This window comes from Homarus americanus, unplaced genomic scaffold (genome assembly GCF_018991925.1).
Source record: "Homarus americanus isolate GMGI-L3 unplaced genomic scaffold, GMGI_Hamer_2.0 scaffold52512, whole genome shotgun sequence".
Lineage (NCBI taxonomy): Eukaryota > Metazoa > Arthropoda > Malacostraca > Decapoda > Nephropidae > Homarus > Homarus americanus.
Window position 1 is genome coordinate 17,279,608 of NW_024735442.1, and position 22,876 is coordinate 17,302,483.

The window sequence follows — 22,876 nt, forward strand, 5'->3', positions numbered from 1 at the left end:
AAAGTGTATTGCTGTCTCGTTATCACCCAACACAACGCCACTCGCTACGACTGGCAGATGGTAATTCCGAGAAATATATTCCCTGGCAACTCGGTTACCTTTTGTCACACCTTCCGCTGTAGCTTCACGTAACGTATTTAGGGGACAGATGTATGGGAGGACAGGAGTAGAGAGGGGCAGATGCAGGGAGGGTCAAATATATGTATGGAAGGACAGGTGTATTGGAAGGAAAGGTGTAGGGAAAGACAGGTGTAGGGAGTGACAGGTGTATGGAGTGACAGGTGTAGAGAGGGACAGGTGTAGAGAGGGAGAAGTGTAGGGATGGACAGGTGTAGGAAAGGACAGGTGTAGGTAGTGACAGGTATAGGAAAGGACAGGTATATGTATGGAGGCTGGAGGTGTGGGGGAGAAGCCAGTGTAAGATAAATGATTTCTCATAACAATAACAAATTATGATGACAAAAACTGATGATATAAGCAACTGGCAACGTTTATAAGCTTTCTCAGCTATCTAAGGGTCCCAGGGGAGATAGTCCCTAACGACGTACTTGTACTGTCCTTGGTTGAATCGACATGCAGTTTTACCATCGTATGTGTGCTTATACCGTATAAGGCGGAGAATCTTCAGGGGTGTTACGTGTTTGTACAGTATATGTAGTGTGTGTGTGTTCGTCTGTGTTAATGTGTTATGTGTGTCAAGGGGGGATAGCGAGCATATTGTTTAGGTGTGTTGATACTAAGTGTGTACACAGTGATAACAACGGAGGGAAGAGTGGAAACGGGGAGCAGGGGAGAGCGAGAAGGGCAGGGAGGGAAGAAGAGGGGTACGTAGATCGAATGTCTTTCATTGGCACCTGAAGTGGTCATTGGTGTGGGAGGTCAGTAGCGCACCAAAAATTCTGTAAGGGGGGCTGGAGGCCATGGACCTACCCAGAAATTCGTCGAAGGAGCGAAATTGCGTGGCCGAAGGCCGAGTTAGCGGGATTTTTTAAGCAATTTGGTGAAAGCTGAGACCTAATAAATTGTTTTATACAGTATAAAAGCCAGACAAAAATTCGGCAAATAATCGGCACTGGAAGCCACATACATAATTTTTATTTGCACGTGCTGTGTATTTGAACGATCCTCTGACTTATCGCATTTCACACACATAATTTAAGTTTAAAACAAATGAATATAAATAAAAATTATTAACTATAAATTAAATTTCAATCAAGCATAATCAGTCTTGACTGTTAGCTTAAGCTCCTTGGGGGGGGGGGGGCTCTTCTCTCGATCCCCGTAGTTGCGGCCATGGGTCGTGTGGCGAGACGTGCTGATGTAAGTGGGTGCCCAATAAACTAGCCCCCTCGTGGGCAATCTGTAATCTGGTGCCACATCGTATCATAAACAGTGAGAGAGTGGTGCAATAAATTCGATAACGATACACCTGTCACTATTAGTACTACAATTAATATATATTAGTTGTAAAAGTAAGTGAATTGGGTAAGGAGCAATACTAAGGACAATGCGGGAACACGAAAAAACATGTAACAGCGGCACCACTGTAGCAAGGAAATCCGCGTGACGTCATCTCAGAGGCCTGCATTGGCACCTTGGGCGCGCGCGAACCTTTAAATTGGCAATTACGAGCAAATTGAGGTTTATTTCCTTTATTTTCAGACCAAATGGGACCTTTTCGGCAGAAAAAATTCACTTTTACCTGACCATGGGGTGACATGTAGGATTCCAGCATCTGACCACGGACGGTAAGTAACCGTGGGAGGTTGTAAAGGTCCAGTGTTTGGTGGGAACATCCCTTCTCAGTTCTCATATCCGACAGAGTTGGGTGGGAACATCCCTTCTCACATCCGACCCATGCAGGATTGAACTTGGGAGGCACAGAGAGAGACGAGCATGATTTTTGTGTACCACCGATACCAACGAGGGTACTGTATAGTGGTGGTGGTGAGAGGGGGTTGTGAGTACTGCCTGGGGGTGTCATGGGTGTGTGAGGGCGGGAAAAGGTGTATCTTGTGTCACCTGGACGGTAATAATACGAAGGCTTGTGACTGTGATATTGAGGTTTGTTTTGTTTTGTATATCACAACAGTGGGGACCACCTGAAGATTAGGCATCCCAGCTTATTTCACCTGATGATTAAACAACCTAATGCTACCCGGGGGATATATATATATATATATATATATATATATATATATATATATATATATATATATATATATATATATATATATATATATATATATATATATATACATATATATATATTTTTTTTTTTTTTTTTTTTTTTTTTTTGCTGGGAATAGCCCAGGACAGATCATCGGCCCACAACGGGGCCTAGGGGGCGAAAAAATAAGAGTACATGGAAATAAAAAATAAAAAGATTATATTAATCTACACCACGAAGATACCAGAAAACCAGCTTTTTAAAGTAAGACAGATTGTAAGAGTATGGAAACACAGAAGAAGGCAGAGCATTCCACAGTTTGGCTGTGTGAGGAAAGAAGGATGTACTATAATGGGTTATTCTAGTGATCGACATCCACAGAGAAATGGTGAGCACCGTGGGCAAGACATGTGTTACGAGCCCACGGCCTTGCCTGCGGTACACAGGATGCCAAATCCACCGAACATTGCCCGTTAGATTAGGTTTGGGTGTGATAACCTAAAACGTAATCCAAACACATCCAAATTTATTCTCTCTAACATCATCTAACTACCCAAGACAAACTAATATTCTATGCTAAAATATACTGTATGCTGTTCTGTAAAGTTTTAGGACACCCTGTAAGAACCTTAACTATGTGTGTGAATGTACTGGGATGAGGTGTGTGTGTGTAAACTTTTATATATATATATATATATATATATATATATATATATATATATATATATATATATATATATATATATATATATATATATATATATATATATATATATATATATATATATATATATATAAATATATATATATATATATATATTATCAGACCTGAGATAGTCTACATGTACACACACATTCAATTACTCTGGCAGTGTTTGTTGTATCAGGTGACAGGAGGGCTCCCACACACGCCAGGACTCGGTCAACACTCTTGTTTATACTGGTGTTGCCAGAACACTCACGCTCACTCATACCTGGTATTAAGCCACGGCAGTATGGTACACTCCCAGCCAACACGTACAGTCAGGGTCAAAAGTCTTGAGCACTTGACAGTATTTGGCATGCAAGTACCTGAAGATCTTCGGCATTAAGGAGAGTTTTATCCCATTTTGTGGTTCAGGCATAATATGAGATGACAAGTAGTGTTATTAATATATATCCAAATCATATAATATATAACTCAGAAGTAGATGCCAGATATTTTTTAAGTGTTAAGACTTTTGACCCCGACTGTACACCAACACCCATTACGGTGATTAGGGATGGTCAGTTCAGTTAGTATACTGTATCTTGACTTCCGTCCTGTTATTTCGCTCTAACGCTATTTTTTTTTTACTACACAAAAGCTCTCATAGTTACTGTACTTGGATTAAATTTTCATCTTATGTGATATGACAAGATGAAAGAATAGCTCCCAACACCATATGCATGTCTCTTCCCTTCACATAAATCATCGAAGTATGTCCCCTACTATAAATTGACCAATCCCCCCACCCCATTATCCAGCTAGACATAACCCCGCTACCCAAAATAGTAATGGACAGAATTCTATCAGCGAAAATTACTTCACTCCCGATACGTAAAGCACGTAGACACGTCAAACTACTGCCATTTAATTACTGTTCGCCGTGTTTTTACCCAGCAATTTCCCTCTTCTTTCATGCCCTGCCCACTACAGGTGGTTTATGGTTGGAGATAAAGAAGACAAAGAAATCTTAAAATTAAAGAGAAAAGTGTCCTATCGTTTTTATTACTATCATCCAAAGAACACCTTATAGAGTACAGTCTCGTTCAAGATTCTTCGAAAACTGCTGGAGACAGCTGGCAACTCAAGGCCGTTTGTTTACTTTAGTACACAGTAAAAATTATGAATAAATGTAAAAGTGATCGGTGATTTGTAAATTAGTTCCCCGTTGCTTAATGGTTGGGCTTTGTTGTTTCGTAATATATTATACAGGTACTTTTCTACTGGTATATACTGTTAATTTTATTTTAAAATGGATAGAGCAATGGACCAACCTATATGAATTCATGTTTAGATAATTAAACATAAGTAAAAATAGGTAAGTATGGTTTAATAATATCATGCATTGGCATAGGTGTAAATTAGTGCGGTAGCAAATGCCTAATACTTTTACAAGCCTTTATCTAGCAATGTCATTGTCATTTCAAGACTGAATATTATAAACAGCAAATGGTATTTGGTATTTCTTAAGTTGAGTGACTGTTTACCCCCCCCCCCCCATCCTGGTTTCTGACTTGTGTGGATTACGTCACCTTTAGTCTGGTGTCTTTAAAAGAAAAATATATATATATATTCTATATTTTAAAAAATGTGTATGGTGTATTATATTTTTTTTTATTCATTCATTTATTTTTTTATAAATGCCTCATTATATTTAAATATAACGCTGATGTTATTGGCGGAAGGTGAGGGAGACAGAGGTGTTGTCAGTGCTGACTACCCTTCCACTCCCTCATTTGTATCAAACCCATGCCAACATGGATTACCACACGCATAAAATCACTGAACGTGGAAGAATAATTGGCATGAAGGAGGCTGGGTTTTCACCCACTGAAAATGCCCGAGAATTGGGTATTTCTCGGTCAACTGTACAGTACAGTATTGGATTAAGCAATGGGAAGAGGAGGGAGGTATAAAGGACCATCACGGGACGGGGATGCCGCGCAGAACAACACCTGCACAAGTTGAAGCCATCCGGAATCTCGCTGAGGCCAACCCCTTCAAAACCTCATTTTCAATAAGAGAGGATCTCCAATTTTAAGTATTTCCCCTTTAACAATGAGGCGAAGACTTCACGAAGGAGGCATTCACCAAGGAACTCCCGCCAACATGGAGAAGTTAAATGAGGTTGCAGTTTGCTCGACGGTATGCTGAAGAAAGCCTAGATTTCTGGGGAAGAGTAATATTCACTGACGAAAAAGCTTTCTCATCTACCTCTCACGGAAGTTTGCATTGCTGGAGGAGGAACAACACTCGATATGCTAGACAGCATATTTATGAGGAAGCAAGGAGTGGCCATGTGACTTGCAATGTTTGGGGACGGATATATTTGCACGGAGTTGGAGAGCTGACTGACATAGAAGGAAGATTCACAGCTGAACAGTACAGTGTACAGTGAGAAGCAGGAGTTCTTCACCCCCACAGACACATCAAATATAGATAAAGATTTCTCATTAGGAGACAGGAATATGACAGTCACCATAAAAATTCTGTGGATAAAAAACCATCTCTGAAAATTATATGTAAAAAATTAAACAAGAGAAAAATAACCTTGAGCAACCTTTAAAGATCAAGAAATTTGAAGAAAATTTATCTCAAAATTTTTCAATTATCTTCAACATTTCAGATGAGAAAGAAGCTTCAAAAATTGTATCCCAAAATCATGACGATAATAGAACTACCGAGACGTTACCATATGATGAAGCCAACAGGTGACCCCTGAAACCAGCACCAAACCTTACACAGACAAAGAACCCTAAGACTTTACTACTGATGTATATGAACCCAGCAACTACTTTGAACATTCCACTGAAACTACTCAAGAACATACAATTGAAGGTCAAATGGTCACTGATAATTCCATAACATTATCTTCTGAAGTTATGTTTAACCAATCTGGTCATCTACTTGATTGGCTCTCTAGTGACTTTCAATTCCCTTGTTTATAAACCTGAGACCCCCACCTGTAATGTTAACGATGGACTCGATTTTAACTATGTCATGACTACTGAGATTATTTCAGAATATAAGTATATCTGCTAATTAATACAAACAGATCCATAAGTCAGATGCAGGACTCACCAAAACCTAACTTACTTATCAATAAAGGACTAGCTTTCACAGCATTTTACTGGTCATGTCACTGCTTTTATATACAGGTGCTCCGTTACTTAAGAACATTCAACTTACAAACTTTCAAATACACAAACATCTCACTGAGGGGGTTACCTGCAAGAACAGGTGTTTAATGTGGATGAGACTGGATTATTTTGAAGCAAATTCCAGATAGAACAAACATTACCTTAGAGAAGAGTGAGCCAGGTTTTAAGGCTGTATTAAAGGGTATAGCTGAACTAAATATCCATATGTAATCTTTTCATTTTTTACAATATGTTTGGTATCTACAAGAGTAAAGTTGGACTTACAAACAAGCCTCAGGAACGTAATTCGTTCGTAAGTAGAGAAGCACCTGCATACAGTATGTTATCTAGCATCTTTCCTTATCTCCCAGTTTTCTTTAATTGGTGTGATAATGAAGGTGGTGCTTATCCAGTTCTCCCCATATATAATATAGCTGCCAGTATTTGCTGTAGGGGATATCGCTATGTCTTTCTTATTTGATACATTTGTAAAATTTATTCCCCATGACCTTGAAATATTAATCTAGTTATACTGTACCCACAATTTACTCATGAGAAACTTAGGTGATTAAATATCCACACCAATTTACATTAAGTTTAATATCTTCAGTTTGATTTCCTTAGTCATCAGATAATTTGGTTAAATGGGATAATATCATTACAGTATTAACTAGTTGAAAGTTTTTGATTTCACTTATTAAAATTGCTAATTCCATTAAAATTTTTAAAAATGTTTGCTTTAAATTGCTTATTGTTCTTTTGCTATTGTTAACCTTTATATGTGGCACAAGATGTACTGATATTTCTCCCATATTATACAGTAATAAGTGTACAGTACATTAACAATAGAATTAACATCTCTTAGTACAGGTACTTTTAATCACCCTTCTAGTGTGAACATCACACTTACATTAACTCGTTTTGAACATTTCACAAGTTTTTTATATTAATATAATTCAATGGAAATGTATGTCAGTAAATTATAATAATGACTTTCCACATGTCATTTCTGAAAGAGAAAGAAAAAGTTAATCATCACTATTTTATGGCTATTTTCCACACCTGTGAGTGAAGTGAAATTATTCTTTTCTTACTCTGGCTTCACCTGGACACCATCAAGTGCCTGACAGCCATTCCCTTAGCTTCACCATTGTGGTCAATTAAGTTTTATTTTTTACTCAGACTCGACCTGCGGACCACCAAGGTCCTAACGGCCACTCCTTGAACTGAACCCTACAGGTTCTCATAATTTTTAAACCAAGTCTTTGCAGAGTAGTGATACAGTATTTTTAAATTCATAGATATTATGATCTATGCCATTTTTCATACATTTTACTATTTATATCATATTTTATCTTCTGCAGGGAAACTTCAATAACTCCTTCATTTACTGAATTACACACACCACCAGTTAATCTACATTAAACATGTGTACTGTAAAGTTGTTGAGGCTGCCTAGTTATAAAACCAACTCCAGCTGTGGTGAACCGTGTCTTGTTGAAGGATATGATCACTTCCCTTAGCATGAATAAACAGATTTTGCATTTGTAATCATATGTTTACATAAAAGAAGCATGCTGGGTTGTATCCAATTTATTATTTGGTTATAAAACTTGTACCTACAGGGAGGTACTACCGCCTGGGAAGATATTGGAAGCATAATGTGATGTTTGATGGTAGACCCTGCTGCCATATGGCATAAAAAAAATTGTGACCAAGTTCCAGGTTGCTGATCAGACTTTCCGCCCCATTTACACACAATTGCAGGGTCTCCATTGTTTCTCTTACTATTGACAACACAACACATATATATTGTTTCTCACATTTGATCTTTTCATTTCTTTATGGTTCTTTATTATTATTATTATTACAGTGTTGCTATTATTATTATTTTTAATTGTGTATTTTTTATTATAAATTTTATTTACTATGAATTATTATTATTACATTTTCGCCCCCCCAGGCCCTGATGTGGGTTAGTGACCTGTGCCCTGGGGGGCTAATCCCCAAAATCAATGGGGACATACCATACGACATACAACTGGAACTTTACTGCTGTATGAGAGGTAAGGCTTGTTTAAACAATCTGCTTTACTTTGTAAGATTGCAGACTACAGTACATTATTATGATTCAATAGAAAAGAAAGAAAATTTGAAAATAGTTGCAAATAAACTTGAAATACAATACATATATACTGTACTCGGTACTATAAAGAGAAATTCAATTTATTTTATAAATGAAGTTTGGAAATTAAAATACATACTTTGAGACATTAACAATAAATAAATAAGAACAATGCCACAAGTTTGTTTACTAAAGATTTGGCTTTGATCATGTTGGCTTCACTTATGATCCATTCTGTGTTATGTTTCTCAAAAAGGGATATTTATTATTTTTCTAACAATATTAAATGGAAAATATATTACTGAAAAAATTTTGCTTTTAATTTTTACCTGAATTGGGGTTACATATAAAAGCAGCTTTTTTTATTAGGTACAATTACATTGTTTTCAATTCTTACATTATGAAAAAAATGTGAAGCCTTTTTACTACAGTAGCATCAGATAAGTTTAAAATATCAGGCATGGGATGGATTGTTTAGAGAACACTGTAAACAGACCAAAATTATTGAAAGATTTACTATTATTTCATATACAGCTCCTCCCCGACTTACGACCTACCCGACTTACGTCCACCCGCACTAACGACCTGCCTCAGTCGTACCAAAATTTGGTCAAATTACATATTTTCGAGTCCCAAAGTCAGTACACAGACAAAATTTTCATCTGTAATTCACTTTAAAATGGCTGACAAGCTTAAAAGTGAGTGTTTTGTGGTGCTGAGAAAAAAAAAGAGACACCCATTTTCGATTTTCTATGTATTATTTAAGCATTTCCGACTTACGACCTGGATGTCGGTCCCTAACCCCGTCGTACGTCGGGGAGTAGCTGTACTGTACTGTATACAACTGTTACAAATCAATGCTGGAAAATCCATCATATAAAAATAATAGATAAAGAGAGTTGGCAGCACACAAGATGAAGAAGCACCCACAGTGTCCAGCTGCTCTAAGTGACTATGAGGTGTATGAGATTCAGCTACCCAGTCCATGCTGCTGTGCCAACACTATTCATGCTGCATTTTACGATGAAACTATTTGCAGAAGCGAGGTGTTATACGTACTGTACACACCCGATATTTTGGTACATGGTCCCAAGGTCCAACAAACCAAAGTTATAATTATATCTTTACTTCACAATGTCGTGAAGTTTACCACCCTGTCAATTCCATGGGAAAGTAAACATGTGGTGTTTTACTGTACAGTAGACTCTTGCCATTCGGGGATCTGTAATTCGCGATTTCGATGATTCGCGGTAAGCAAATGGTGACCATGGTGGCTAGCTTGCAAGCCTTTTCCCACAGTATCTCGTGTTGTACTCTCAAAACTTTAGTGTTTCTGTATGAAAATGGCCCCAAAAAGGCTGCCTAGTGTCAGTGCTAGCGATGCTAGTGATGTGAAGTGTAAAAGGCAGAAGTCAGTGATGACCCTGACAAAGAAAGTTGAGTTATTAGACAAGTTAAAGGAGGGAATGAGTGCTGCCACTGCTGGTCGGTTGTTTGGTTTAGGTATACTGTACAGTAGTGCACAAGGGAGTATAAGTTGCTATTCATTTTGCCTATTTGCGTCATTCCTTGGAACTTAACCCCGTGAATAACAAGGGTTTACTGTATTTCAAACTACAGTACTGTCCGTGCAGGAATCCCTCAAACCCGGAATTCTCCGATAGCCAGAATTGAAATTTTCTTGGAAAATCGTTCCCCAAGCTGGAAGTTTCCGGAAAATTTTCCCGATGCCCGGAAAATTCTGGGGGATTTTTTTCCGGGTTTAAAAGGTGAAAATCAGGCACATTTTCTGAAACTTCTGAGAACATTTTTCCGTTGCCTGGAAAATTCCGGGGATGAGGGATATTTTTACGGGTTTGATAGATGATGTAATGGGCAATTTCTGGAACTTTCTTGAAAATTTTTCTGTTACCCGGAAAATTTCGGGGATTAGGGATTTTTTTCTGGCTTTCAGAGTCGTCTCGTTACCCAGAAATCTCTCATTCCCAGAAGTGCTCTGCACCAATTGTTCCAGCCAACGGAGAAACACACACACGATACTGGTTTACGGAAAACTAGCCGATTAAATATTTATATTACTTCATGAAAATTAACAAATAAACACAAAATATGACTAGAATATAAAATTAGATTAAGATACAGTGGTCCTTCGGTTAACGAACACAATTCCACAGAGTCGTTCGTTAACCAATACATTATTTCAATGAGATATTGGGTAATTGGTTCCAGCTCATAGAAAAGTACATACAAAGTAAAGCCAAAAACACATAAAGTCAGAAACACTCCTAAAATTCCCCTAAATCGCCCTTAAATCACTATATATATACTGTATATATATATATATACGTACATATACACTCTTACTCTTAAATCACAACTGTAATGTGATACAGGTGATTAATTTTTATCTCTTGTGCAAAATATATGTTTATATTCAAATTATTCACTGTCTTGCAAGGATTCCAGCAATGCAAATTATTCTCCTAACTTCAGTCTGAGATATTATACAAGATAAAAACTATAAGTCTAAAACCCTGGCTGGGCAGATGGGGGAGAGAGGGAGGGAGGGAGGGAGGGAGTGTGGGGGGGGAGGGGGAGGTGAGGTAATATGATTGACATTTAGCACCGAAGGTCTAGTGAAGTATTTATTTGTTTATGTCCTTTAGATTGAGTTTTAGTTTTTTGCTTATAAAATTTCATAGAAGTGACCGGGGAGAAAATAATTTACATTGCTGGAATTCTTATAAGATAGTGATTAATTTGAATGTAAACATGCAATAGTTTGCACTAGACTAAAATTTTAGTATTCATTTTGTACATTATTTTGATTACATGTACCGGTACAGTACAGCTTTGCCCTTAGGACAGTGTGTGCATGTAAATGAGTTTCAATAAATGAATAAAGTTACATATATCGAGCCAAAAATAATAGTTGACAAACTTTATGTAGACAGAGCTTGGATGGCTAAATTTTAGAATGACCAATAATTTTAATATAAAAAATGCACAAATATTAAAGAGCACAATTTTCTTGATATTTAATCCACTGGAAACGAATGTAAACATAGAACAGATTACCCGGTACTGAATTGGCAAACTATCCCATCAGCTGATGCTCACAACAAAACGTGATGTTCATAAGGATTTCGTTAATCAAATTTTTGTTCGTTAACCGAATTGAAGATTCTTATGGAAGGTAATTCGTTAACCGAACCATTCGTTAACTGAGGGACCACTGTACAAGAAAAACATGTAGCATAATGGATTTAAAGATAGAGGAGTTCTGGCAGTGTGAAGAAGTATCGCATGACAATGTTTAAAGAAAGAATTTTTAAAGAGTGCCAGTAAGTTTTGTGTGGAACATATAAAAACTAATGAAGACAGTCCATATGTGTTTGAGTGCGTAACACATCTGTGAAAGCTTCCTGTCAGGATGTCTGGCCTCAAGTAAACATGGGAGAGAACTAGCATGGGGCACTGTGAATCTGCTGCTGTTCAATGTTTTTTACTATACAGTACTGCTATAATACTGTACTGTACTTACATTGTGGATAACATGATCCTTGGACTGTAATGTCTATGAATGACTCAAGTCTAATTTTTGGGATAAAACATCCTCTCATAAAAGAGAAAATTACTTTTACATAAAACTGAATTTTCTGGAAACATAGCAATGTATTGTACACTATAATCCTAAAGAAAAGATTCATTGATAAAAAAGTTATGTAATTTATCCAGAATTTTTTGGGGAGTTTTAATTAACAACATTTAAAAAATCTATGAACAACTATTCTTACATTACTAATAATACAATCTGAGATCTTTTATTACCTAATATTACAAAGATATAAAAGTAACAAAAGTATTTTTTCTAGTCTATGTGTCTAGACACTTTTGTATAAATAATGCCCTGTGACCGTAGTTTCTTTTTCACCAGCCAAGCTATCACACAAGCTGTAGAGATGACATATATTGAAATCACTGTTATCTCTTGAGGCATGTGGCACTTGTAGATGGAATAGTTGTTGGAGCTCACAGTCAGCTACCACAAATAATTATCAACTTTAATAGACTTGCAGTATGTCATGCCCAATTTGTTCATCATATTTATCAAACTTATACCATTTAAAACACTGTACCTTATAGTCAACAACATGGATCTGTACACCTTTTACCAAGAAAATACACTACGCTACAGTACTCCATTTCATTCACTGAAACTTGCTTATGGATAATATCTTTGAAAATGGATTACCTTCACAATGACAAACAAAATCATTAGCAAAGTTTCAAAAGGTGCTAAGAAGATGAGGAAGCAGAAGCTGCCGAATACTGAACAAAAAGTATATAGTATATACATGAGTTGAGGAATCAAACATGTTACACCACGAACAAAAAATCTGTTGAGTTTAATACTGGAAAGTTAATTGTGAATGCATTTTACAGGAAAAAGATAACTGTATCTTCTTAAGTTCTATTATACTAACGAAAATGATAAGGATATGAGTGACTGTAAGTGCTATGAAAGCCAAACCTTAAGCAACTACCCCTGCCTCATCTGACCAGTAATACACTCCCACTCCTAAGAATAATGTTTAAAGACCATATGGGGGACTACTGCACCACTTTAAATGAGGAAATGGTACTAGATAATCCAAAAAATTTCTTTAAATAAAATTTTGGTAAAAGATCATTAATACAGAACAGATGTCTGTACTAGGGGACCATTCTATTATCCTGACTTCTCCAGGTCTCAAGGTGTTCAGACACTACGTTGTTGGCTGGATGCTGACTATATGACATTAATGATATTACAGGTTTCATATAATATTATCATTCTGGGACTAAGGACCTCAAATGTTTAGCTTGATGTATGAAATGTCCCCAGCACAAGTTTTCTGACTAGTACTGTGTTTTCTGTGATATAACTGATTACCTGTACTGTATATGTTCAAATAGCAACGGTACTGTAGTTAAGAACTCATGCACCTTAACACATACAAGTTAAGAACTGAGAGATATGACAATTTAGGTCTTAGAAAAACATCTAATGGTAACTTACCATAGAAAATGTTGGGTTTCTTTTATTACGCCAAGAGAATGAAGGAATGGTGTACTCATGTGTGGCTGATCCTTGGTTCATGTGCTTGACGTGGCAACCATGATGAGTGTGACCACTGAGAACCAGCCGAGGTGATAACAGTTCCAACAGCTGTCATAAGGTCAAATTTTAGTATGTGGAAATTCTGATTCATTATTATTTTTTCCTTATCTATTTACACCTTTTTTTAACAAATTAATAAACATATTAATAATATTAACACATTATCACAAGCACCTATCTTTTAAAACTGGGCACAGTAGCACAAAAAGGATGTTAATCAATTAGTTGTGGTTAATCTTCAAATCTCCACTACATCTGCACTGGTCACAAAACTTGCAAAAAATTCGGAATATTCAATTTGGCTATACTGTACAGCACTATACTGTAGATAAAACAACTGCACTTTCTATGAAAGTTATTACAAATGGCATAATACAATTATACATAATTAGCATTAGAAATTTAAGACTAATATACTGTACAGACTAATTTTCTTTTCTTTACTTTAACACAAATTACATGAGAATAAATGAAGAGAAATTGGACAGTCAGACAACTGGCTGAGTGACGGTGTGTGGTGGTGTGAGTAACAGGTCACTTGAGTTTGAGGAGTAAGTTATATGATAACTGCAGAAGATTTACTAACATTGAGTGTGTTGAAGAATAAGTTTGTGAAATAAGGAAGCATAGTGGTTGTAAACAAATTAATTATTATTTATTTTAGCACATTTTCATTATAACAAAAAAAAAAAAAAAATCCATAACCTTGCAACTTTTGCTTGTGAATGTAAGCATTTGATTTTTTTTGTAACAGTAAATTTTCATAAACTAAATCCTTGTAAATCAGGGGCTACCTGTATACAGCTGCTCCTCGACTTACGACGGGGTTAGGGACCCAAATCCAGGTCATAAGTCGAATTGGTCGTAAGTCGAAAATGCTTAAATAATACTTAGAAAATCTAAAATGAGTGTCTCTTTTTCTTCTCAGCACCACAAAACTCTCACTTTTAAGCTTGCCAGCCATTTTAAAGTGAGTTACAAACAAAAATTTTGTCAGTACAGTGATCCCTCGGTTAACGAGCGCCTCGGTTAACGAGATTTCGGTTAACGATTTACCTTCCATAAGATTCTTAACTTCGGTTAACGAGCAATCCCTCGATTAACGAGTTTTTTACGAGCCGACTTCAACATGTTTTCGCTTGCATTTGGCAGTCCACCAGCTGTAGTATTAGTCCGCCAATACAGTAATCGGTTTTAGGGCTTAAATTCCTTACTATTTTAGTAAATATCAAGAAGTTTATACTATTCAATAATTTTAAAAGTTTAATATTAACTTTTTTAGTCATTTTAACAATTATTGAACATAATTGAAGGTAAAGAAACTAGTTTCTGGCATGCCATCCAGCCTGTTAACACACCAGACAGGCGTTAGTCTCTCTCTGTTTTCAGTGGAGGTAACATCTTGCTTGAGACTCTCTTCAACTAAATGCTTTTTTCTGTGTTTCCAAGCAAATTATTGGTAATTTTGAAATTTATTTTACATATTGACAATATATAATGCAGTGCAGTGTTGATTTAAAGAAAATAATCTTGAATTACACCAAGAGAACTAAAATTTTATGGGTGAAATGGTGCCATGGGGTGACTTCTCTTCCACCCCAATGCCTTCTCTTCTCCCTTCTCCTCCACCCCCATTCTAATTCCCATCATCATCATCATCATCATCATCCAGGAGCCTTCTACATACACACCTCAAAGTAAGTGTACTTTTCTACCTTTTTTGTTGAATTTAGGCAATTTTCGGTGAGCTGGAACCAATTACCCAAAACCCATTGAAACAATGGTTTCGGTTAACGAGCAACCTGCTGGAACGGATTGTGCTCGTTAACCGAGGGACCACTGTACACAGCGCAATCACTAACGTTGGGACTCGAAAATACGTAATTTGAAAAAATTTTGGTACGACTGAGGCGGTCATATGTCCGGGTGGTTGTAGGTCGAGTATGTTGTAAGTCGAGGAGTAGCTGTATAATGTTACTGTGTCAACTTTTCTTTCATACTCCTGTACCACAACTTTACTATCTTGCATTAACACATTCTTACTCTTATTTCATGAAGTTCCATCCATAAAAATACTGTATTAAACAGCCAGTCTTGGAAAGGCTATAAATATACGAAATAAGATGGTTAAATTTTTTTTTGAAACATACCATTTCTGTCGAGTCCTTTGATATACATTCCCATCGTTCTCTGAACATGATATTCTTTATATCTGCTGGGGCTTCATCTGGCTCATTGCATACTGCGTCAGACTCACGAAACAGTGGATAATGCTGAAGGAAGATACAGGAAGCAAGATATAGGTATGTAACATTATTAACCAGTAAGTCTACACAAAGAACCAGTGTGATACACACTGTGGAAACTTTATTTGGCAAAAGTTGAAAAAGTGGGTCTTTACATCACTGAACTGCCAGCCCTATATGATTCACAAAGGTACTCTCTCTGCAAGCACTTTCCTGCAATGGTGTTCAGTGGTCAAATCAAGTACCCTCCCTCCTTCACTGTCATTCTTTTTCCAACAGCCTAATTAACCCAACTTCCCATATTTTACAACTGCTTATTTAACCAATATAATTAACCATCACACATATTACTGAAAGGTTCACTTGACAGATACAGTACTGTATACAGTAAATATTCAAAACTATATGTGAATGCTATGAGTTGATATTTTTCCCATATCTTTTTATTCAGCATCCTTTATTTCCTTACTAAGGTTTATGAACACTGTCTGTGTGAGGATAACAAAAAGTGTCTTCCATCACAGGTTAATACAGTAATACAATTTGAACATGAAAATCCTGGTAACACATTTGACAAAACCACACTTGAAAACTAATGACAGTTGTATGACAGTGACAAGAACTTACTTAGATGAAAGATGTAATTATAATTTGGGAGATTACTTGCCAATACAATTTACTCTTACTAGTGTGAGTCCAGGATTTTCTGTTAAGGGGATAAACTTCATGACAAGTACAGTAATGCTAAGAAAATTAAAAGCAAAGAAAGTTAAATTAGTACGAATTCTATGGATTTTGGAGTGTTGCAAAATGGACTAGCGGTACCTGTATATGTATAAATTTTCATATGCCGTATGGTTTAAGTTCACCCGTGCCAACTTAAAGCAACAAATGAATCCTCCTTGAGTTTTCTGTCTGACTGATGGATCCAGTACAGATAAATTCCAGAAATAAAATATCAATAACTGATCGTGGAAATACCAATTTAAAATCAAATTGGAAAAAGGAAACCTATGCCAGATGTTTCAGAGGCATATAATATACAATTTATTTTAAGTTATATAGTGCTAGATGTTAAATACCTCATCATTTGTCATAATTTATACCTGTATACAAGTCCAATATATTAATGTTTTTCCTAATGTTGTACTGTTTAGTGTATAGTTTTCTTGTGTTAATGATGCCTTACTTGCAAGATGATCGGATCACTGTACTGATGAAGTGCAAGGCTCTGCCAATGCCTACAAGCTTCACTGTCACCTGCAGCACAACTCAACTGCTCTGTCATGAGAAAAAAAATAGCAACAATAGATTAAAGGCTACATGATTATGTGTACAAGTGATAATTTGATCTTCATTGCAAGGTTTTGGAAATCATATGCCAAGCAATTTTACTACAATGTTGCTTCCCTCCACCTAATGTGTACATACAGTATTACTTCAGTTTCCGCTTCCAAAGGCTGGCTACTTCTACATACCATTTATATCACTGTTGAACACAAAAGAACTTAAAAAATATTTATATTCTGATCCTTGTCCATAAGCTTTTAAACATTATTATTTAATTACTTGTCATATATGTATTCAAAATATCTGACTTACTTGATATAATTTTGACCCTGTTTAAGGCTGGCTTACAAAGGAAACAGTTGTCTCCCTCCATGGCCATGCTGTTGAGGATGATAAAAGTGACACCCTCTATCTGAAGCATTTTCACTGGACCAACATCAAAGGCTCGTTGAAACCGATTCACAAGGTATGGATTTACACTGCAAAGAACATGACATATCAATAATAATGTGAAAAAAACTACTGATAACTAAACCAATAAAGAAAAAACAATGATTACCATGATTTTGAAGCTTATGGCATAAACTCCATTAACAGTGAGTGGGATGAGTGGTTTCTGAGGATAATTTTCATGTGTTAGTGGTTGTATTTAATTGAAACACTGTATGACATTATATAGCAAGTTTCTATGGTACATTTGTGGGTGTTACTAATATTGATAAGGAAGTAAAATGAACTTGCTGCAACAAACACAATCTGGCACCAGCATTACAGCCAGATAGATAGGTATTATTGTCAGTATACATCAAAGTCAGTTCCATACATGAATTATCTGTTAAACTCTGGTAGCAAATTCACGCTTTCGGAGGATGCATTTAATTTATACTTATTTTATGCACAATAAGGCATACTACATCGTCAGGCCGAAATATGAAGTTGTTCACAGTCATATTTCCTGCCTCTGCTGATGGCCGTGTAAATATTTCAATGTGATTCTGATCGTTTAAAATGTTAGTTTTTGCATAATGTAGTATTAATGATACGTAATTTGTCTTAGTATGCCTTATTGTGCATAAAATAAGTATAAATTAAATGCATCCTCCGAAAGCGTGAATTTGCTACCAGAGTTTAACATTTAATTCATGAATAATACTTCTGATAAACTTCCTACGTACTTACGTATGTTTGAAATAATGAATGTTTGTACTGTATCTGTATATAATTTAGGTAAATATCTTTCTCGTCAAATACGGTCATCCCAACGATTATGAATAAACTAATTTGAAATACATCCTGACTTCAGGACGAAATTGGACAGATCGAAACTGCCAATGAGCTGTAAGTCTTGAGAAGGGGCGGGGCATCTTTTCTCATCTGAGAAAAATGCACTATAGTGATGTATATTAAATATACAGTAGAGAAAAGTAGAGTAGAGTAGAGGAAGGTACAGTACACAATGAATTAAAAAATGTAAACACTAACAACGCTGCTGTTCAATGTGAAAAAAAAAAATCTTTACTGTCCATCACTTGTTTGATTTTAAGTGAAAAGTTAAAAAAGGAGCAATACTGTACAATACCTGTAATGAAAACCAATATCATGATTTCCAACAGCTATGAGGACATGGGCATCTTCTGGTACAGAAAACAAATCATGAAATCTCGCTACATACTCCACAAACTCTTCTGGCCTGCACCATTTCCCTTCATCAAACAAGTCACCTGTTTGAAAGATATCCAAATAATCCAGTAGTATATTTCTTATTACATCTTAATCTATGTACCAAAAATGAGTGCACTGTACAAAGAACAGGTTGGCAACAACAAATAGATCAAAATTGGAATCTATTTCATGAAACAGATCTATGTGGAAGGTTTTAAGATATTTCCTACAAAAATTATATACAAAACTATCTTTTAAAAATCTTCTACTCGAGATTACTGTATCTACTGGGATTTGATGCAAAGAAACATTTTTCATAATTTACCTAAGAATATGAACACATTCGGCTTGTGAAGGGCAACGGCTGTCTGAAAGGCACGGTGCATCTGCCACTCTCTGTATAAAATAGAAAAATAAAAAGCCACTGAAATTTTGACTTTCTGAATTTGAACTACACTACAGTAATTTTTTATTTTACATAGATGAAATTTATCTCCATGGAAAAGGAATGTTAGGTATGTTTCCTCACAGTTCTGACATTCTGTTTTCCTTATTACAAAAGTGGATTTACAGATAGATAATTAAGACAACATTATCTTGTAACTATTAAAAATGTTCTCTGGAAACAAGAGGAGGTAGAAATAAAGTACTTCAGAGGAATACTTAGAGTGGACAGCAAGAAGGAACAAGAATCATTAATACCAAGAGTGAACTATATTGAGAGACTTGGAAGGAAAACATTGATGAAAGGAACACATAAATTCAACGGTGGATAGTATCTAAAAGCAGTAAAGACTGAGAAAGTGGTAGATGGTTAGGGTGAGGAAGGTGCTGGTTGGGAGTGGAGTGGAATGGGCATATAGGAAGCAGCTGTGTGTGTGTGTGTGTGTGTGTGTGTGTGTGTGTGTGTGTGTGTGTGTGTGTGTCTGATCAAAGAACACAGTGGTGTGTAATCCATAATGTTAAATTCTATGAAGAAATAGGAAACAGGGTAAATAAAAATTTACATCTTGGGGACCTGTTGTGGAATGGGAACTCTGCAACAGAATACATCTGTTACAGCAGATCAGAGAGAACAAAAGAAGTGGGAATCCATGTTCCTCTTGATTCACCACTTTGAACCAGCAGCAAGAAAGGATTTGAGAGAAAAAAAAGACACAATCATATCGATTCCTTAGGTTAATGTTTCATACGTTATTACTAACTATTGCACTACCCCCATGCCCCCAGTGGCTAAACATTTGATACAGAGCAGCAGTCCCCAAAGCAGTTTAGTACTAACTAGGGGTACATACTAAAAATCCACTGTCCCCTGAGTATTGAACCAATTCTTTTCATTTCTGTTTAATTTTAACAATAAGCCATCTAATTACAATCACAGAGGGACACAAAATAAGAACATGCAAATAAAAAACATAAGTACAGTACTGTTTAAGCACAAAAAAGAAAGAAAAATACCACTCCGTTATATTTTTCTTCTTGAGTCAACACTGGTTTGTAGACTAATCTTAACTGATTTAGGATGTGTAGTGTCTATACTGTAAAAAAAATAAATTGAACATCAGGGTATCCATGTGCTGCTCACTCGAATTTGTAAATATTCACAAGACAAATGTACAACCAAAATGGTTAATTACATTTCACAAGCTATTTTCTTGTTAGTAAACATACTGTACATGTATGTACAGTATAGGATGAAACAATACAAAAATAATATTCCTATGAGAAAATCTAATAAAAACAACATTTACAGTATCAGTACAGTACTGTACTCACCAAACAAGTCCATACACAAAGCCTAGCCACCACACAAGTGGACACGAACAGCTGAAAATCTTCCAGTGCGGATGACTTCTGGTTCCTGTACTCAAACAATAAATCAGGATGTAAACCTTTAAAGGTTGAAGTAAAGATGGGGGTTGCAGAAGGGACAAAATCAGAATATGAAAGCAAAATAAAAATCCCACCAACTCCAGCATGTGTCCTTCAAACATAAGAACATAAGAATGGAGGAAACTGCAGCGGGCCTATTGGCCCATACTGGGCAGTCCCATTTACACCCAACCCCTATTGCTCATATATCCATCCAACCTATGTTTGAAGCTATCCATCACATTCGAGTCAATAATGATGTTTGGTAACTTGTCCCATTCATCCACTACTCTATTTCCAAACCAATGTTTACCTATTTCAAACCTAAATCTAAATTTTTCAAATTTAAAACCATTGTTATGAGTTTGCTCCTGGTTGGATAGTTTGAGTACCTTTGTTATGTCACCTTTGTTTAGCCCTGACTTCCATTTATACACCTCTATCATATCACCCCTCACTCTACGTCTCTCGAGGGAGTGCAAATTACGATGCTTTAACCTGTCTCTGTACTTGAGGTTCCTAATGCGTGGGATTAGTCTTGTCATTCTCCTCTGAATTCTTTCTAGGGATTCTATATCCATTCTGTAATACGGTGACCAGAATTGAACTGCGTAATCCAAGTGAGGTCTCACAAGCGCAAGATATATTTCAGGATAACCTCTTTAGTCTTGTAACTAACACTCCTTTGTATGAACTCAAGAACTGTATTAGCCTTGTTTCGAGCAAATACACATTGTTCACTTGGCTTAAGATTCCTACTTATCATTACTCCTAAATCTTTCTCACATTCATATTTCTCTATAACATCGTTGTTCATCCGATATCTGGTTTCTCTGTTTACATCTCCTAGACTAAGTACTTTACATTTGTCCACATTGAATTTCATCTGTCATTTTTCAGACCATTCATTTATGAGGTTGTTTTATAATAACGCCTGTGTGAATGACAAACTTTCCACATAAAAAGGGTTAAATCAAGTCATTGATCAAACATGTCCCTCAAATACTGTAAAATAACTTGGGTCAAATTTTATCCCTATGGGAGTGGGGGTGGGGAGGGGTGAGGTAAGGAATGGCTAAGTCTCTGACACTAATATACAAGACACCTCATTAAAATGTTCAAGAAAATTAAAAGTAAAAACAACAATACCTTTCTTCCTCTTACCTGCGTAGTTTATCAAACCAGTGTCCATTTCTGCTTCCTAACAAGTGGGTGTCTGCAAGAACCATGGCATGAAGCTGTGTCCCTTTATCAGTTATATTTTGATTGGCAGTTTGAGGATTCAATGCAGGCCAGTGACACTATGTTAAAGTAGAAAGATTTCACTATATGGTACTGTACTGTATATCTACTGTACAGGTGTATTTACAGTCATTACAATAAATGTACTGGACAAAGTAATATACAATATGATATACTACAGTACTTTACACAGGAAGGGTAAAGTACAACTCAACATTTTTAGTAAAACAACTTACTTGATATACGACAACATAGTAGTGCAAAAATTCACAATAAAAGATCACACTTGCGATAGTGACGGCTAATTTCACCAGGAACCGAAGATTTAGTCTAATTTTCGCTACCATCATCCACTCAGTAGTCAAGATGTACAGCCAAACATCCACTGAAAAATAAAATAAAATTCATTATACAGTATTAATAAAATACAATATGTAATATGAGTCTTAAAAGACAGCATTTGCATAGCCAGGTAAAATTATCAGACAGGTTTTAAAAGCCATGCATATAAACAATGCAGTAACAGCATACAGTTCAGCATGAATATAGACCATGTAGGAACTGTATGTGGTGTACAGTACAGTACATGGGCTGCAGAGTATACTGTACTGAACAGTTACTGTACCTATTTGCCTACAGTGCAGGTATATAACAATGGTATAGCTTGCAGTGTATATTTTAAGAGCTGCTATTGTCATAATTTAGGCAGTGGTTACCCGGTATGTGTCTTGTCATGGACTTTTACTTACTACAGTACAGTGCTGCTATTTGTCTGGCATTTGTCCTTGATTGGTCAAGATTGATGATGCTGATGATGTCATGACAGACAAATAACCACTATGTATGGCAGTGGCTGTTTTTCCGTCAGCCCTTTACTTCCCCCACTACTTATCCGGAATTCATTCTAATTGTTCGAAGCTTATGATACTGATCCTAGATTACCAAAGTAGGTCACTTGCAACTATAACCTAAACTAACCTAACCTAGATAACACTGTTAGTCATCAGACTCATGGGAAGAGGCTGCTTCGGGGAATTTTCAATAAAACAAAACTTGTTTCTTGCTTCACGAATAGAAAGAAGGTGGAGAAATTTCCTTGTATTAATTAAGAGTGAATACAGTGGCTGCCACTTGGGAACACCATGTTCACCTTCCACCTTCAGAAAATTTCCCTTAAGTGGCTCCTTCCCATGAGTCTGACATCTAAAGTATTACCCCAC

General features: G+C 36.2%; 1 protein-coding gene across 6 annotated transcripts in view; it reads right to left on the minus strand.

Moving 5' to 3' along the window:
• Positions 1–11,135: 11,135 nt before the first annotated feature.
• Positions 11,136–22,876, minus strand: part of LOC121871092 (metallophosphoesterase 1-like) — a 58,468-nt gene continuing 46,727 nt past the window's right edge. For 5 of the 6 annotated variants that reach the window (XM_042373233.1, XM_042373235.1, XM_042373234.1 and 2 more), the window contains 9 exons: positions 21,893–22,041; positions 21,579–21,715; positions 18,868–18,938; positions 18,460–18,601; positions 17,193–17,359; positions 16,780–16,871; positions 15,495–15,617; positions 13,243–13,392; positions 11,136–12,222 (listed from right to left, as the gene is read on the minus strand). In XM_042373233.1, coding sequence (XP_042229167.1) covers positions 12,052–12,222; positions 13,243–13,392; positions 15,495–15,617; positions 16,780–16,871; positions 17,193–17,359; positions 18,460–18,601; positions 18,868–18,938; positions 21,579–21,715; positions 21,893–22,006 — 1,167 coding nt within the window. In that variant the 5' untranslated portion in view covers positions 22,007–22,041 and the 3' untranslated portion in view covers positions 11,136–12,051. Of the gene's footprint in view, positions 12,223–13,242; positions 13,393–15,494; positions 15,618–16,779; positions 16,872–17,192; positions 17,360–18,459; positions 18,602–18,867; positions 18,939–20,318; positions 20,404–21,578; positions 21,716–21,892; positions 22,042–22,876 lie in introns of those variants that run through there. The other variant, XM_042373237.1, reaches the window with a different exon arrangement.